The sequence below is a fragment of the Lagenorhynchus albirostris genome, chromosome 9 (genome assembly GCF_949774975.1).
Source record: "Lagenorhynchus albirostris chromosome 9, mLagAlb1.1, whole genome shotgun sequence".
Taxonomy (NCBI): Eukaryota; Metazoa; Chordata; class Mammalia; order Artiodactyla; family Delphinidae; genus Lagenorhynchus; species Lagenorhynchus albirostris.
In genome coordinates, this window is record NC_083103.1 from 155,398 (window position 1) to 173,673 (window position 18,276).

Consider the following 18,276-nt stretch of genomic DNA (forward strand, 5'->3'; position numbering starts at 1 on the left):
GTGGCGGTGGCCCAGGCAGGAATGGGAACCAAGTGGGCAAAGTTCAGCATCGGCCCACACTCCCCTCCCACCTCCAGCTCAGCAAGAGCCACACCTCGGACCCCAGGCTCAGGTCAGAAACAGGAGGGCTACGTTCCCTCCTGCCCCCTTCCAGACAGCCGGGGCACCTCCTCTCCATCTTCACCCTGCCCTCAGTGGAGGCCGCCAGCTCGCCCCTCTGCTGCCGCTGTCCGCCTGGCAGCCAGCTCAGACCCTGGCCCTCCACGCTAAGTCCTCTGGTGGCTGCGCATGCCCCTCAGGGTGAAGCCAGGTGCTTTTGAGACCCTCCTCAGTCTTGCCTGCATGGATCCTGTGCACCCACGCGCCCCCAGCCCCCCTGACCCACCATCATCACCTACCCCACTATGTCTCTCCCCCAAACTTCCTTTTTCTTCTTCCCACGTTGTCTGAGCCCCATTCCTCCTGGCCGCATTCTTAGCAGGAGGCTTACTCCAACTGCAAGCCCAGGCTGCCCGCATCCTTCCCCTCACGTTCCCCAAGCTCCTAGTGTCTCCCCATCACGCGTCCCTACACCCTTGTTCTCCGTGTCCCCACTGTCCCCCGACCCATAGCCTGCTCCTCCCGCGGCCTCCATCACTACACCCCGTGACCCCGAGTCCCTATGTCCCCCGGTCCTATGCACCACTCCTTGTCTCGTGCATTCTCTGCCCCTTGACCCCTGTCCCCGGTTCTTCACACCTCCCCATACACCGCATCCCGGGTCCTCCGCAACCCCAGGACCCCGCGTCCCCGCGCTGCGCGGGCCGGCGCGCCCAGGTGGATGCGCGCGCGTTGCGTGGAGACCAGCGGCGGGCACACCCTAACACGCCGGCCCCGCCCCCCGCGCCGTGGATTGGCTCCCCTCAGGCTGGCCGGGCCCGGATTGGCTCGCGCGGCGCGGTGGCCGGGCCCGTTTCACGGTGGGTAGCACCGCAGCGTGGCTGCTGCTCCGTCCCGCCGAGGCCCCCGGGAGCTTGGAGCCCGAGCGGCCAGGCGGGGCCGGGCGGGGACACCGCCGGCAGCAGCTCCGCCGCCCACCCCGTGCCCTCGGCCAAGGGCAGCCCGGGGCCGCGGCCGCACCCTGGGGCCGCGGGCGGCGGACAAAGGGCCATGCAGGGCCGGGGGACGCGGCGCGGGGCGCGCTGGAGCGGGGGACCGCGGCGGCGCCGCTGAGCGCGGCCCGGGGCGGAGACGGCCGCGATGCCGTGGTTCCCGGTGAAGAAGATCCGCAAACAGATCAAGCTGCTGCTTTTGCTGCTGCTGCTCACCTGCGCCGCGTGGCTCACGTACGTGCACCTGAGCCTGGTGCGCCAGGGCCGCGCGCTGCGCCAGCGGCTGGGCTACGGGCGAGGTATGGGAGGGGGCGCGCGCCCTGGGGGCGGGGGGCGGTGAGGGTCGCGAGCAACGCGGGTCCCGGGCCCTCCCATCGCGCCCAGGCCTCGGCGTGGGTCAGACCCGCCCGGAGACCCCGTCCGCCCTTCCCAGCTCGGCGACATTGGGGCAGGGGGCGCGGTTCGGCTCAGCCCGGCCAGAACGCCGATGACGTCAGCAGTGACGTGCGCGACCCTCTTGGGGAGCGTCCCCGAACCCCGGCGGATGCCGGGGTCTGGCCTGGAGCGGGTAGTGAGTGACGGGGTTAACGGTGGGCTCCTGGGGAGATCTCCGCTACCGGGCCCTGCATGCTGGGATTTCCGAGAGGCCAAGTCTGGCTGCGCCTCCTACACGTGCCTGCTTAGCAGAGCCTCGGTTTTCGCATCTGCTGGGGAGGGGCAGAGACCCAACCTCAGGACGGAGAGAGAGGGGACTGGCGGGAGGGAGCTGACCCTTGCAGTTGGAACGCTTCCTGGAGGAGGTGCTCTAGGTAAACCTGTGATCAGGGACTGAGACGCTTGTGTGTTGAGGCGGGGTGAGGCATAGGGATAGGGATCCAGCTTGGGGAGCACCGAACGGCCTGGAGTGAACTCTCCCAGGCTCCTCGAGCTCACGCTCTAGTGGGGACAGACAGTGAACCCACAAATCAGGTCCTGGTGAGCGATGTGGGGAAGAGTTGGGGAGGAGTCCTGCCACTTTAGCTAGGGGGATCCCAGAGGGCCTCTTGGAGGTGGTGACTTTTGACACACACTTGGAAGAGGAGGAGTAGAGTGCTGGGGGGGGCGGGGGGGCGGTGATGAGAGAGAGAAGGAAGCACCTCAGGGCAGGGATGGTCCCAGCCAAGCTGCTCCTGGCCCTTCTCAAGGAAGAGAGGTGTCCTTAGGATGGGTGGTGAGAATCTTGCTTCCCAAAGACTCAGAACCATGATCTTGCCCCATGAAGTCCTGGGCCACCCCACCAAGGGGTCCAGAGGTCCCTGTTCAGCCCCACAGCTGGTACCACAGACACCCCAGGCCAGGGGCCACAGGCTTGTCCCACCCCACCCCACCCCCAGAGTCCATGCATCTCACAGCTACCACACCCTCTAGGGGCCCCCAGCACTGTTCAGTCCCTCATAGAGGCCCCCCAGCTACCATCAAATAAGGCAGGACCCCGGAGCGTGACCCAGTGACACAGACGTGACCAGCCTCCTGCTCAGCTGCCCTGTGTTTTCTGAGCAACCACAGTCCTCCCTAGCCTGACTTCCCGGGCAGCCGGGGAGCCTAACTCGGCAACCGCGAGGGGGCGGAGGTGTGGGAACCCCACTTCTGAGGCCTCCTCTGCTCTCAGCTGGACCAGCGAGGAAGCTGTCCTTGCTGCTCCTCGGTGGGCAGGAGCTGTTCAAGGTTATGGAAGATCAAACCCTCAAGCAGCTCCTGCCAGGAGCAGACCCAGCCGGGGCTCTCGCCCCCGGGGCTGCAGCCCTGCCTCCTGTCCCGCTACCTGGGCTCCCACCAGGGCAGGGCTTGTGGGAAGCTGAGCAGCTGGACATGTCTGAGGCCCTTCTGACTGTCCTGTCAGCACTGTGTTCACTCCCACCAGAAAGGCTACCTTCCCGGGGTCCAGCAGCCTGCGCAGGCAGAGGTGCTGGCAGCCAGGAGGCAGGAGGCCCGTGTGGATCTCGCTGTGCTGGGGCTCAGCCCTTGCAGGACAGTGATGGCATCCTGGCTTGGGACCCCACTGTGGAAGGTTCCCGGTACCCACAGAGTTACCTTTGTGGGCAGGGAGCATCAGGGCCAGGCTGTGGGGATTTGGCCGGGAGCCTCTTAGGGGCTCACCTCCCAGCTGGACAGGTGACAGTGATTGGGGGGGAGAAGCAAGTGGGCAGGCACCACCGGAGCCTCACAGGCACGAGACCGCGGGCAGCCCCCTCCCCCAGAGAAAGGGCCCAGGCCAACTGTGTCAGTCCGGGAATCTAGCTCCTGGGGTCTGGATCGAGGGACGGGCATAGACTTTGAAGGCCAGGCTTGGCCCTGGAGGAGAGGGGTTCCTGGACGGGGGGTCCCCGGATGGGAGCACCAGGGGAGGCAGACGTGGCGCACAGTGAAGCCTTGCCTTCGGAGGCTCAGATCCCAGGGTATGGAACCCCAGGCCCACAGCTTAGGGAGGAGGTCTGGGAAGCAGAGGGAGGCAGGGGTGTGGAGGTGGTCTGCCCCAGGCGTGGGGAGTTAGGGGGGTGCCAAGCTCTAGAGGTGTCCACAGAAGGGATCCGCAGGGGGACAGTCTCCCTCCGGGGCCGCCTTGGCCCCATGTCCTCTGGAAGCTGGACCAGAGTGCCAATCCCTCCTCTGCCCAGGTGGGTACCAGGGCTCCTTTGGTCCTGAGCCCTGGCCTCAAGGGCAGCAGGTGGCACACGTGCCATGGGCCGGGGCTGGCGTAGCCTCAAGACCACAGTGCCAGCTCACCTGACAACAAACTCCAGCACTAACCTTTGGCTCTCAGTTCTGGTAAAGGAGTCAGACACCAAACACTCCAGCACACAGGAAAAGTGCTGAGGGCACAGAGCAATCCTGGGGGCCTTCCTGGAGGCAGAGTCACTGATGACAACAGCCCCACGGGTGTGTGTGTGCAAGCATATGTGCTAGCATGTGCACACACATAACTGCTCCCTCATGCCAGTGGGGGCTGGGAAAAGCCAGGTGGGGGACTCAGGCAGGGGCCGTCCCCACGGAGGTGGGATGTGGGAGAAGGGCCCAGCCGAGAGCACTTCCAGCTGTAGGGTGGGGCATCGGGTAGCATGAAGGGGCAGACGTGGGGAGGGAGGGCTTCAGTGGAGACACCACCGGCCATCCTGACCCCAGCTGACCCCAGCGGCAGGGGCTGTGGCCTTGGAGAGCCTGGACCCCAGCCCCGCCTCATGTGCCGCCCACAGATGGTGAGAAGCTGAGCGGTGTGACAGATGGCCGGGGCATCCGGGCTGCACTGTCCACACAGAGGGCAGAGGACTCCAGCGAGAGCCGTGAGGAGGAGCGGGTGGTGAGCAGGGCTGCGGGGAAGAACACCACAGCACACACGAGACCCAAGGCCAGTCCTGTGCCGGTGGCCTCAGGACCTGTAGGCCGTGAGGACACAGCAGCACGCTGTGCTCCACCACGGAGCGTGGCCCCAGCCTGGGTGGACGCATCTGGTGCACGTGGGGTGGCCAAGGGTCTGCTCGGGTGGGTGTGCACGGCCGGGGCGTGATGGAGTCAGGGCTTCGTGGCTGCACGTGGAAGGGATCTCTGTGAAGTGAGCCGGCGGGTGTGGCGGGCTGTGTCGCGCGCCGTGTCTGGTGCGCGTGCGTGTGGCTGTGGGGCTTCTTCCTGCCCTCACGTTCCTCAGCTTTGACCCTGGTGCCCCTTCTCTCCCGTAGCCTGAAGGTCGGGACCCAGACGCGCTGTTTCCCTGGGGGGCTGGAAGGCCACTGTCGCTCAACCTCACCCGTCAGGCGCCCTCGTGGCGGGAGGAGGTGAGCTCTGCTCAGCGGCTCGGCCTTGGGGAGGGCCGGGGGCAGCTGTGCAGAAGGTAAGCCCTCCTCCCACCCCCAGTACAAGGGGCAGGTGAACCTGCACGTGTTCGAGGACTGGTGCGGGGGCGCCGTGGGCCATCTGAGGAGGAACTTGCACTTCCCGCTCTTCCCTCATGTGAGTGCTGGGGTGGGGGGCGGCTGGCCCGCAGGTGGGCGGGGGCCTTGACATCAGAGGCCGCTGCCCCCCCAGACTCGCACCACCGTGAAGAAGCTGGCTGTGTCCCCCAAGTGGAAGAACTACGGCCTCCGGATTTTCGGCTTCATCCACCCGGCGAGAGATGGTGCGGGGACGGGGGTGTTGGGGGGCAGGGTGTCATGAAGCCCCCACCGACCCCTGAGCCCTGTCCTGTGGCCTAGGAGATGTCCAGTTCTCCGTGGCTTCGGATGACAACTCTGAGTTCTGGCTGAGCCCAACCGAGAGCCCGGCGGGTGCCCAGCTGGTGGCCTTTGTGGGCAAGGTACCCCCACGCGCAGCCCAGCCCCTCCATCCACACCCCTTGTCTTCGTGGGCCTCCTGCGGCTTGGTCACCTGTCCCCTCCAGCTTCTCAGGAGTGGGGACTGGATGGGGCTGGTGCCCCAAGGAGAGGGTGAGCCCCCTGCCCCTTCTCTGTTACCCTCCAGACTGGTTCGGAGTGGACAGCACCTGGAGAATTCACCAAGTTCAGCTCCCAGGTGTCCAAGCCCAGGCGGTGAGTGACTGTGGGAGTGTGCATGAGTGCGTACCCGTGTGTGCGTCTGTGTGTGAGGACTGGGTGACACGTGCATGCGTGAAGCCGCTGTTGCTATGCTGCCCCCTCAAGCCCCGCCTCCTGTGGGCTCCCCATCTGTTTGGGGCTTCTGGGGCACGGCGGGCCCGCCCCCTCACTCCTCCTGTCCCCAGGCTCATGGCCTCCCGGAGGTACTACTTTGAGCTACTGCACAAGCAGGATGACCGCGGCTCGGACCACGTGGAAGTGGGCGTGAGTGCGGCTGCCCTCTGAGGGCTTCTGGAGACCCCACCTCCCCTGCCCTGCCCTCCTCTTTCCGGCCACTCCCCGCAGGACAACGATGTGGACCCCGCCCGCCCCCCCCAGAGAAGCTTCCCATCTAGCTGACAAAGCAGGTGCTCAGGGATGGGGCTTGTGCTCACAGAGGAAGCGACCCTTGAGCGGATTCTCGAGAGCTGAGAGACGTTCACAGGGAGACCAGTGGGGAGAGAATCTGGGGTGCAAAGATGAATTCCAGGTCTCGAGAACAGCAGAGGAATGGAACCACCTGGAGTCTTCTGGAACTCCAAGCAGTCTGGTGGCCAGATCCAGCAGGGCTTCCTCCTAAGGATGAGGCAGCTGGATCTGCATTTCAGGGAAAACCCTCTGGCCACTGCCTGTTGGGAGGGATTTTCGTGGGTGGCCATCCATCGGTCCCTGAACCAGGGAGGTGGGAATAGAAGAAGTGGAAGGTCCGGGGGAGGGTGGGGGGGCGGCGGGGGGAGATGCCCAGCGACTGAGAGCCTGAGCCTGGCTGGGTGTGGGGTGATGACCAGGGTGGGCTAGGGGGTGGTGGGAGGTTGCAGGTGTCTAGTTTGTGTGTGGTGGGTATCACCCCAGCTCAGCTTAGCAGAGGGCCCAGACTGCAGATGCAGATTTGGGGTGATCTTGTGGAAGCCGGGGGAGTGACTAAGGGCCCAGGATGAGCTGGGAAGGGAAGAGGGCCTGGGACAGCCCCCAGGAAGCCCAACATGAGAGCGGTGGGGGAGGGAGAGTCTGCAAGGGAGACTGGGAAGGCACAGCCACAGAAGTGGGGTAAGTGGGGATGGGGAGGTCCAGCGGGGAGCTGGGGGGCCAGCTCTGACCTCCAGAAGGGCAGTGTCTGCAGAACCGGGGGGAGGTGGGGGCAGAGGCCATAACCAGAAGGTCCGGAAGCACCCAGGGTGTCAGGAAAGGCACCCTCACCTGCCTCCAGGGACCCCAGCCTTCTAGGCCTCTCCAGCTTCCCTGCTGTGCCTTCTCAGGACTGCTCTCCCATCCACCCCTCCCACCCCAAGCTTCCTGCGTCCGTGAAGGGGTTGCCCCTACTAGTTCTCCAGCCCCACGTCAGGGAAGATTCACTCCTCCCTGACCCAGCTGTGTTCCCACCTTGACCCCCATCCTTTGGCCCTGACCACCCTCTCCAACCCCCAGTGGCGAGCCTTCCTGCCGGGTCTGAAGTTCGAGGTCATAGGCTCTGCTCACATCTCCCTGTATACAGGTGCGGAGCCCAGTGCCTCTGTGGGGAAAGGGGAGGGCTCCTGATGGGCGGTCTCTTTGGGGTGGTGTCTGGATATGGGTGAGGAGGGATCTCTAGGAACTCCTGGGGTCCCCACACATCCTCTGCCCCTAGATGAGTCAGCCCTGAAGATGGACCACGTGGCCCACGTGCCCCAGTCTCCAGCCAGCCACGTTGGGGGGCGCCTGCTGCAGGAGGAGCCCAGAGCTGACATGCTGCGGCCCGATCCCCGAGACACCTTCTTCCTCAGTGAGAGGAGGACCCCCGGGGTGGGGTGGGGGGCGGGGTGGGGCAGGGCAGGGGTTCCAGGTCACAATGTGACCACGCCTCCCGTAGCGCCTCGGGTGGAGCCCTGGAGTCTGGAGAATGTGCTGGAGCCCTGCACCTACGCCCCCACCTACGTCGTCAAGGACTTTCCCATCGCAAGATACCAGGGACTGCAGTTTGTAAGTGCCCCTCACCAAGGTCTTCCCTGAGACCCAGGCCTCCCTCTTCCCAGGGTCCCCGGAGCCTCCTCCAGGCCCTCTGGAAGACGCCCCAACCTGAGCCCTCTGCCCGCCCCAGGTGTACCTGTCCTTCGTTTATCCCAATGACCACACACGCCTGACTCACATGGAGACGGACAACAAGTGCTTCTACCGCGAGTCGCCGCTGTATCTGGAAAGGTGGGTGGGTGGTGCCCAAGGAAGAATGGGCGGGGCCTCGGCCGAGCCTGGTCTCTGACGCCCCGCCCCTGCCCCAGGTTTGGGTTCTACAAATACATGAAGATGGACCGGGAGGAGGGGGAGGAAGACGAAGAGGAGGAGGTGCAGCGCCGAGCCTTCCTCTTCCTCAACCCAGACGGTGAGTGCCCCCCGCGCCCCCCACCCCCTCAGCTGGGCCCGCCCTGGCGCAGCAGCTCACCCCACCCGCGCTGCCCACAGACTTCCTGGACGACGAGGACGATGGGGAGCTGCTCGACGGTCTGGAGCCCACCGAGGCGCCCGGAACGCAGGGCGGCCGCCGGCTCGCGGCCCCCACCGAGGCCCCGGCCACTCCCGCGCTGCCAACGCCTCCCGCCCCCCTGGGCCGGCCGACCCCCCGGCGCTCACGGGCGCTGAGCTGGGCCGCCCGCCCCCCTTCCCCTCTTCTGGGGACGTGCACCTCCCCCCCGCCCAGCAGCCGCGGCCGAGCGGCCCCCGAAGGTGTATGTCACGCGGGTGCGGCCGGGACTGCGGGTCCCGCCCCAGGCCCCGGCACCGCTCAGCCCACGCGGCCCTCCCCGGCCACCTTTCCCTGGCGTCTTCCTGCGCCCCAGACCCCTACCCAGGGTGCAGCTGCGCGCGCGCCCACGCCCACCCCGGGCTCGAGGCCGCAGGACCGGCGGCCCCCAGGCTGCAAAGCTGAGGCCCCCGGCCCCGGCGCCGACCACCCAGGGGAGCCGAGAGGGCCAGGCACGCGAGCCGGGACTCACGGCCCCCACCACGGACTCGAACTATTCGTCCGAAGCGCAGCCCGTGACCTCCTTCCTGAGCTTGTCCCAGGTGCCCGGGGAGAATGAGGAAGAGGAGGAAGGGGACGATGAGGAAGGGGCGCAGGGCGAAGAGGCTGCGTTGGAGGACAGCGAAGAGAAGGCCGGCGCGGTGCGCGGCCGCTGGCGGGAGGACGCTGTCAACTGGCAGCGCACGTTCAGCGTGGGCAGCGTGGACTTCGAGGTGCTGCGCTCGGACTGGAACGACCTGCGCTGCAATGTGTCGGGGAATCTGCAGCTGCAGGAGGCCGAGGCTGTGGACGTGGTGGCTCAGTACATGGAGCGTCTCAACGCGCGCCATGGAGGGTACGAGGGAGGGGCGCGCATGGAAATGGACGGCCTTGGCCTCCATGGGACTCTCAGACTTCCCCAGGGTTTAATGAGGCACTGCTCTGGGAATGGTACACGCCCCCCTCCCCCCCGCCCCCCCGGAAGTGTCTTCTCACCCTTCTGGGGCCCCTTACTGCTCAGGGCCCCCGTCCTGTGCTAGGAGCCTTTCTCCCATCACCCAGGGCTGGCTCCCTTGTCCTGCACCTCCAAACCCCACACCTATTACCTTGGACCTGGACCTGAGGATGGATCTGAGCCACCCAGGTCTCTTCCAGATAGAGACACGCACGAAGGTCAAGCTAAGAACCCCTGGATCCCTCTCCCCACTGGCACCTCGCTGGCTGGGGTCTTGGTCCTCAGGGGAGGGCTCAGGGTTCCTGCCCCACTGGCCCTTCTGGTCTCCCCCAGGCCCCAGGAATCCAGTCTTGTCTCCACCCCAAGCAGGTATGGGGGTTGGAGAGTGGAGGCCCCAGTTTGACCTGAGGGGAGGCCCTGAGGGGTTCTCAGAGCTGTGCTGAGTCCTTAAGTAGGGGCAGGACCTTCAGAGACAGGCAAAGGCTGGCCAGGAGGCTGGTGGGCAGAGGACAGGCCTCATGGGCCTTGAAGGCCAAGTGCAGGAGTCATTCTTCTTGCCTCCGATACACACAATTTGGAGCAGGACGCGGGTTTGGCTCATCTGGTTCATAGACAAGCATGTGGCTGTGTTGGAGAGGAGGGGGTGGAAGGGGGAGCCCATGACTGACAGGCTTGGTCCAGGGCAGCAATGGGATGGCCTGGACCCTTGGCAGGGGCTGGGGTAGATTGATTCTAGGTGGCTGAGAAGGCAAGCCTGCGCTTGGCTCTGAGCTTCCTGAGAGCAGCTCATCGTCCCATGGGCATGAGGGGGCCTGTCCAGCAGAAAGGTCATGGCTGCAGCCCCACCTTCCCTGAGCCGTGCAAGGGTGTGGGTGGCCCCAAGGAATGAGAGCACAGACCCAGAGCGTTTGGGGCAGAAAGTCCCTGATACTTGAGAGCATGGTGGGGATGGGCAGAGGGTGAAGGGAGGAATCTAGACCCCTGGGAGGTCACACCGGTAGGCTCCGAGGGTGAGGGATACTGGCTGCAAAGGTGGATGGGGGGGACGTGCGGCAGAAGGGAGAGTGACCTAGTCAAGGGCAGGGCCTTATCTTCCCAGGCCAGGGCTGGGGAAGAGCCAGCGGCGGAAGGCCCAGAGGCTTCTTCCCCAGAGATCAGGGCAGCCCCTGCGCTGGTGCTCGGGGGGCAAAAATGAGGCTTCTCAGAGGAGGCACCCAGGACCTTGGAGAGGAGGGCGGGGAGCCTGGGGCGAGCATCCAGGCAGGGGACACCTAGGGCAAAGACCCCACGGGAAGAGGCAGCTTGCGTATCTAACCTGACGGGGTATTGAGGCCACAAGGTAGACACCGTTTACCGGCTTAGAATTCAGACGTCTGAGCCTCGGCCTGTGGGCCGTGGGCGCCCCTGAAGGTTTCTGAGCGTGCAGCTGTGGACAGGGGTGGTGGCACCGAGGAGAGGACTGGCCTGGGCTTGGGGACGCCTCCCTTGTGGGCTGCCCCACGGAGAGGGAGCCCCGGTGTGTGGGCCTGCCTTCTGAGAAGGGAGCTCCCCAGCAGGCCTTGTGGTGTGGTGGGGGACGGGGGGCGTGCGGCACCCCACCCCCAGTCACCTGAGTGGCCACCTCGTTTCTGCGGCTGGGGGCGGCTTGTGGGAAGAATGGGGTTGGAGTCGTGGGCGCAGCCTCGGAGCCTGAGGGGGCTGACTGGGTCCCGCCCCGCAGGCGGTACGCTCTTCTGCGCATCGTGAACGTGGAGAAGCGCCGGGACTCGGCGCGGGGAAGCCGTTTCCTCCTGGAGCTGGAGCTCCAGGAGCGCGGTGGGCGCCGGCTGCGCCTGTCTGAGTACGTCTTCCTGCGCCTGCCCCGGGTACGTGCCGGCGACACAGATGGAGACGGGGAGAGTCCTGAGCCCGCTCCAGCTGTCTCCCCAGCCGCCTCCGTGCACCCCGACGGCCGCCCGGAGCTGTGCCGGCCACTGCGCCTGGCCTGGCGCCAGGATGTGATGGTGCACTTCATCGTGCCAGGTGCGTGGGAGTGGGGCTGGCCGGCCAGCCACCTGGGATTGTGGGGGGGTGGGGGGCCTTGTCCAGCAGGCCTTATGGGGAGGGGGGGAGTGCCACCGGTCCTGGGCAGGGTACCGCCAGGTCGGGTCCAGGTGGGTTCAGTATCCCCATCCTCCTCCAGTGAAGAACCAGGCGCGCTGGGTGGTACAGTTCCTGGCAGACATGGCTGCGCTGCACATCCGTACAGGGGACTCTCGCTTCAGTGTCATCCTGGTGGACTTTGAGAGCGATGACATGGATGTGGAGAGGGCCCTCCGCGCGGCGCCACTGCCCAGGTAACGGCCCCCACCTCCCGGGGCGGGCCAGGTGCAGCTTCCCTCCTCCCGGACAGGCATGGGTTTTCCTGCCCCAGAAACGGGTGGCTATGACTTCCCACCCCATATCCCCTTCCTCCCCCAGATACCAATACCTAAGGCGAAGCGGGAACTTTGAGCGCTCCGCGGGGTTGCAAGCTGGAGTGGCCGCGGTGGAGGTGCGTGGGCAGGATGGTGTGGGTGGAGAGAATGAGATGGGGGGCGGGGGGGGCCCTTCCGGAGGAGAGGGCGAGGCTCAGACCTCCCCGCTGTCTCCAGGATGCCAGCAGCATCGTTTTCCTCTGCGACCTGCACATCCACTTCCCCCCTAGCATCCTGGATGGCATCCGCAAGCACTGCGTGGAGGGCAAGCTGGCCTTTGCGCCTGTGGTCATGCGGCTGGGCTGCGGGAGCTCGCCAGGGGACCCTCACGGTAATGCCCTGAATGCCCCTCGGTAACGTCAGGGGTCCCACCCATGCCAGGGCAAAACCCAGGCCCCCGGGGGCCTCCCAACCCGCAAGGGAGGCCTAGGGCCCCATCAATGCCCCTTATAACGCCTGGGACTCCTTGTGGCCTCTAGGACCCCCAGAGTGCCCAGGACCATGCTCGGCCCCTAGGAACCTTCTCCAACACCCAAGTCATGCACAGGCCTCCCAGGTTATGACCAACACATTGGAGTGACCCCGAAAGCCCTCCTGAGGAAGGGCTTGCAGGACCTGGCGTCTGAAGGGCACCCCATCCCCGCCAGGTTACTGGGAGGTGAACGGCTTCGGCCTCTTTGGGATCTACAAGTCCGACTTCGACCGCGTTGGAGGCATGAACACCGAGGAGTTCCGGGACCAGTGGGGAGGCGAGGACTGGGAACTTTTGGACAGGTGACCACCTCCCCCCAGCGGAGACTGCGACTTCCACATCCTCCGCCTGTGGGTGGGAGGGGCCTCACGTGCTGACGGGACTCTGCTTTCCTCCCCCTCCGACCCCCAGATCTAGGCCTAGAGAGCTCCTTGGACCCCACCCCACTCCCCTAAACCCCTTCCCAGCTCCAGGATCCTACAGACTCAGGGAAGCCCTTGAACCAGCTCTGACCCCAGACCCTGCAGGCCTCTCCTGGGTCCCTCTCCTCTTGCTGGGCTTGGACAGTAGTGGAAGCCCTGACACCCCAGGCCCTGGACCAGGGGCGTGAGCTCTTCCATTCCAGCCCACACCCAGGGTTCTGTAGTCTAGGGGCAGCCCTGACAGGCATGCCCTCCCCCTGCAGCCCCATTCACCCCCGTACCCCCAGTCTCGATCACCCCCCAAAGGTCCTCTGGGCCGAGGGGCAGCCCTGACTCGCCCTCCCCACCCAGGGTCCTGCAGGCAGGGCTGGAGGTGGAGCGGCTCCGAGTGCGGAACTTCTACCACCACTTCCACTCCAAGCGCGGGATGTGGGGCGTGCACAGCCGCAAGGCCGCCCGCAAGGAGGCCCCTTGAGGACCAGCGACCCCTCCCAGCCCCGGCTGCTGTCCTGCCGTGGCAGCTGGAGGCCAGGCTCTGAGCCTGGACCCTGGGGACCCAGCGGGGCTCATCCGGGGGCACAGCCACCACCCGTGCCTGCCCCTCTCTGGCCCCCCAGGCTGCTGCCCCCTCTGTGGCCGCCCCCCCCCCAGAGAGGCGGCCGTCGTAGCCGGCGGGGCCTGGGCTTGCCCCCCACGCCCTGTGCGATGATTTCTGTGAAATTTTGCCGTAGCAATGACATTGTTTCAGGATTTCCAAGAGTTCTGTCTGTTCCGTTTTTTATTCAGAATGAAATGAAATATTTTTTTTAGTTCTGACTCATCCTCTGGGCCTGGTTCTCTTGGGAGGGCAGAGGTGGGCCTGGGCGGCAGCAAGAGACCCTGCACCCGCAGTGGCCCTGGGCACTGCCTGCTGCTGACTCCCTTTCCTGACCTGAGCTGCAGCCGCCGTGCTGACCGCACCTTTCTCCACCCTCGAGACCACTCACCTCTTCCCGCACTTTCCCTTTGAGCTTCTGTATCGGGCCCTGGAGGCAAGGGGGTTGGGGACCCTTCCTCACCACCCGGTGCGTGGAGCCGCCAGTCACCAGCGTGGCATGAGGCCTTTCCACCTGCGACCGTCTGCTTAGTCCCCTTTGTTGTGAAAACAGACCTTGGATGTCAGTCCTGCGCCACCCTCAAGGATGTGGGAACACTAGGCACCCCGGGGTGGCGGGTGACATGCTACAACCAGGTTGGGGTATAGTTAGGACTCAGTTGCCATAAATGGAAAGCCCAATGCACGCTGGTTTAAACACAACGGGGGGTTTGCTTGACTTGTCTCGTGGAAGTCCGGGGTCAGGAGCCCTCTGGAGAGTCAGACGGGCTGCATGATGCTGTCGAGGGCCCCCCCTTCCCTGGGGTCCCAGTCACGGCAGGGAGGCCAGTGCTCTGCCTGGCACTGGGCGCCCCTGCCCATATGAGTTCCTTGCAGCTGCTGTAACAGATTTCCACAAACAAAATGGAATTTCCTGTCTTATGGCTCTGGAGGTCGGAAGTCCTAAAATCAAGGTTTCCACAGGCTTGCGCCCCTTCTGGGGCCTTTAGGACTGAGTCTGCTTCCCTCCTTCCCCAGCTCCTGGAGGCCACCTGGACTTCCTTGCTCATGACCTCTTCCTCCATCCTCAAAGCCAGCAGCTTACCATTTTCATATCACTCTCCCTGTCTCTCTCACACCTCTACTACCATCATCACATCTCCTTCTCTGGCTCTGACCCTCCTGCCTCCCTCTTATAAGGACCCCTGGGATGACCCTGGACCCACCCACATAACCGAGGATAATCGCTCCATCCCAAGCAACATCCTTTACTTAATCTGCGAAGTCCGTCCTGCCGTGGAGGTGACAGCCACAGGTCCTGGGCATTAGGGCATGGACATCTTTGGGGCTTTTACTCTGTACTGCCTCATTCTGTGGGAAGGCAGCACGTCCGCCCAGCACTCCACACAATCCTCGCAAGGTTTACCTTGCCATGAACACAGGGCAGCAGGGAGGATTTCAGGGAAAGAGAAACCAGATGGACACTCCAGTCGGGCCCTGAGAAGACCCTAGAGATGGCCCGGGGCATTCAGCTCTGTGGCTGCTGACCAGGGCAGCCCGCGGGTGTCTGTGAACACTAAGTCACTCGTGACGTGAGTCCTGCTGGTGCCCGCAGGGTGGAGGACACAGCTACCCTGCCACACACCTACTCAGAAGTTACCAGATGCCCCAGCTCATACTGCCCACTCCTCCCTAAGTATCTAGTTCGGAAGAAATGATCCCCAGATACAGATGTTAGTAACAAGAAAAGAACTAGCACTGGAATTAAGAATATATACTCCAGGGCTTCCCTGGTGGCACAGCGGTTGAGAGTCCGCCTGCCGATGCAGGGGACGCGGGTTCGTGCCCTGGTCCGGGAGGATCCCACATGCCGCGAAGCGGCTGGGCCCGTGAGCCATGGCCGCTGAGTCTGCGCGTCCGGAGCCTGTGCTCCGCAACGGGAGAGGCCACAACAGTGAGAGGCCCGTGTACCACAAAAAAAAAAAAGAATATATACTTCCAAAAATTGGGGCGGGGGGAGTGTAACAGGTAGGGGAAGCATGCACATCAGAAAAATAACTACCTCTGGAAGCAGAAAAAAATGTCAGACAACATTTCATCTAATGTGGACTATACGTATACCATAATTTATTAATCCACTTTAACAAGTGTTTATTGAGCACCCACTATGTGCCAGACACTGTGGAAGAAGTGGTGAACAAAACAGACAAGAATCCCTGCCTCGTAGAACTTACATTCTAGTGAAGCGTGAGGAGAAGCAGACGACAGACACGGTAAAGCCATATCCGGTATATCAGCTGGTGGCAGCGCTTGTAAAGAAAAGTAAAGCCGGAAAGAGAATAGCGAGTCTGAGCGTGGCTGCCACTGTAAACAGTGGTCAGAAAAAGCCTGACCAGGCTTCCCTGGTGGTGCGGTGGTTAAAGAATCCGCCTGCCAGTGCAGGGGACACGGGTTCGAGCCCTGGTCCGGGAAGATCCCACATGCCGCGGAGGAACTAAGCCCGTGTGCCACAACTACTGAGCCCACGTGCCACAAGTACTGAAGCCCGCACATCTAGAGCCCATGCTCCACAACAAGGGGAGCCACCACAATGAGAAGCCTGTGCACCACAACAAAGAGTAGGCCCTGCTCGCCACAACTAGAGAAAGCACGCTCGCAGCAACAAAGACCCAACGCAGCCAAAAATTTAAAAAAAAAAATTCTAGAAGAAAATATGGGCAAAATTTTTATTAAAGAAAAAGCCTGACCTGAGAAGGTGACATCCCAGCAAAGCCCTGAGGTGCTGATGAGGCTGCCAAGGACACAGATGGGGAAGGGGAGGAGGTCCGAGGTGACATTTGAAGACATTTTTAGAAATCAATGATAAACACTTCTCATCACATCTTTTCAATATTATACTGGAAGTACTAGTTAACGCAACAAGACAAGAAAAGGAAATAAAAAGTATACAGATTGAGGAGGAAGAAACATTGTTTTAGTTTGCAGATGACATAATCATCTATGGAGAAAATCCAAAAGAATTAGCCAAAATAAAGGAAAAGAAAAGAAAAAAAAAAAGAAACTTCTGGAACTAATAATCAATTATAAGGACTTCCCTGATGGTCCAGTGGGTAAGATTCTGCGCTCCCAATGCAGAGGGCCCAGGTTCGATCCCTGGTCAGGGAACTAGATCCCGCACGCATGCTGCAACTAAGCGTCCGCATGCCGCAGCTAAGACCTGGCACAGCCAAAATAAATAAATATTTAAAAATAATAATAATCAGTTATAGCAAGGTTGCAGGATACAAGGTTAATATACAGAAGTCAATTGCTTTCCTATATACTAGCAATGAACTATTGGAATTTGAAATTTAAAACACAATACCATTTACATTAGCACCAAAAAAAATAAATAAATACTTAGGTTAAAATCTAACAAAATATGTATAAGATCTATATGAGGAAAACTACAAAACTGTGATGAAAGAAATCAAAGACCTAAATCAATGGCGAGATAGTCCATGTTGATGGATGGGAAGACTCAATATTGTCACGATGTCAGTTTTTCCCAACTTGATCTATAGATTCAATGCAATCCTAATCAAAACCCCCACCGATCAACTAATTGATTCTTTTCTGGAGAGGCAAAAGACCCAGAATAGCCAACATAATATTCAAGAAGAATAAACTTGGAAGACTGATAGTATCCAGCTTCGAGGCTTACTATAGAGCTACAGCAATCGAGACAGTGTGGTATGCGCAAAAGAGCAGACAAAATAGATGAGTGGGGCAGAGTAGAGAGCTCAGGAATAGACCCACATAAATGCAGTCAACTGATCTTTGACAAAGAAGCGAAGGCAATACAATGGAGCAAAGATGGTCTTTCAACAAATGGTGCTGGTACAACTGGACATCCACATGCAAAAAATGAATCTAGACCCAGACCTTACACCCTTTACAAAAAATAACTCAAGATCAATCATAGACCGAAATGTAAAACACAAAACTGTAAAATTCCTAGAAGAGAGCACGGGAGAAAACCTAGATGACCTTGGGTGTGCCGATGACTCTGTGGACACAACACCAAAGGCTGATCCATGAAAGAGAGAATTGATAAGCAGAACTTCATCAAAATGAAAAACCTCTTCTCTGCAAAAGACAATGTCAAAAGAATGAGAAGATAAATCGCAGACTAAGAGAAAATATTCGCAAAAGACACATCTGAGAAATGACTGTTATCCAAAATATAGAAAGAACTCTTAAAACTCAACAATAAAATGAGTAACCCAACTGAAAAATGGTCAAATGACATTAATAGACCCCTCACCAGAGAAGAAATACAGATGGCAAATGAGCACATGGGAAGATGCTCCACATCCTATGTCACTGGAGAAATGCATATGATAAAAGAACGAGATACCTCTACACACCTATAAGAATGGCCAAAATCCAGACACCGACAAGATCCCTGGTTGCCCCCCACCCCACCCCCGGCCCCCGGGTTGGGCCGGTTCTGACAGCTCCAGGGGACGGAGGTCCTTCGGGAAAGGAAGCTGGAGCCTGAAGGGTTACCCAGCTCTGATGCTGTTCAACCAAAAAGGCAACAGCAGGTCTCGGAGCGGAGCAGATGGTGAGAGCAAAGGGCTCCTCAGGCAGCGATGGGAAACGGCCCAGGGGAGCGGGAACCCCTTTGAGAACAAGACTAAAGCTAAACCACCGGGAGGAAGGCAAACGAACGCCCTCTTACCCTCAGTGGAGAAAGCGGCCCAGACCTAGCTGGGGGACTACTACCAAGACGCCCACCCACCAGCCAGCGCCAGTCCCCAAGCTCAGCCCTGTCCCGCTCAGGGAGACCTTTCCCTACGCACCCTCACTTGCTTCGTAACTCGTGGAAGCTTATTTCGCCTGGGGAACTTGTTTGCCGGTCTGTGAAATGGAGCCGCGTCGCAGCTCTGCCTGCCGGCGCTCCTGTGTAGATTAAGGACAGAACGCAAACAGAGCACCCACCACCCAGCCTCCACCGCCGAGCCCTCGCAAACAGTGCCCATGGGTGGTGACGAGTTTCTCCAGGACCCGAGACGGGCCTCAGGAGGGAGGAAGCACCATCCTGCACCCCTCCAGGGACGCGACGCAGCTTTCTCTCCACCCTCCCCGCCCTGGGGCCCTCCCCTTAGTCAATTCATCCTCCTCCCCTGCTGGAGCACCCCCAACCATGGGCTCCGGCCACCCCGTTCCCTTTAGGGTCCTCTCTGGGGC

The 18,276-nt window shown here is 61.6% G+C and overlaps 1 protein-coding gene and 1 non-coding gene across 2 annotated transcripts; both read left to right on the top strand.

Moving 5' to 3' along the window:
• The first annotated feature begins 1,239 nt into the window (after nt 1-1,239).
• On the top strand, nt 1,240-13,075 carry B4GALNT4 (beta-1,4-N-acetyl-galactosaminyltransferase 4). The gene is given in 21 exon segments (XM_060158046.1): nt 1,240-1,390; nt 4,322-4,425; nt 4,802-4,897; nt 4,977-5,072; nt 5,148-5,238; nt 5,315-5,415; nt 5,580-5,647; nt 5,839-5,917; nt 7,118-7,184; nt 7,317-7,451; nt 7,539-7,648; nt 7,767-7,867; nt 7,945-8,045; nt 8,126-8,315; nt 8,317-9,018; nt 10,838-11,139; nt 11,300-11,453; nt 11,578-11,650; nt 11,751-11,904; nt 12,221-12,347; nt 12,819-13,075. Coding segments are annotated over 21 exon segments (3,126 nt in total). The 3' UTR covers nt 12,943-13,075.
• A 3,058-nt stretch (nt 13,076-16,133) lies between these two features.
• On the top strand, nt 16,134-16,206 carry TRNAG-CCC (transfer RNA glycine (anticodon CCC)). Its single transcript has one exon. It is a non-coding gene; the product is annotated as a tRNA-Gly (tRNA).
• Nucleotides 16,207-18,276: the final 2,070 nt, after the last annotated feature.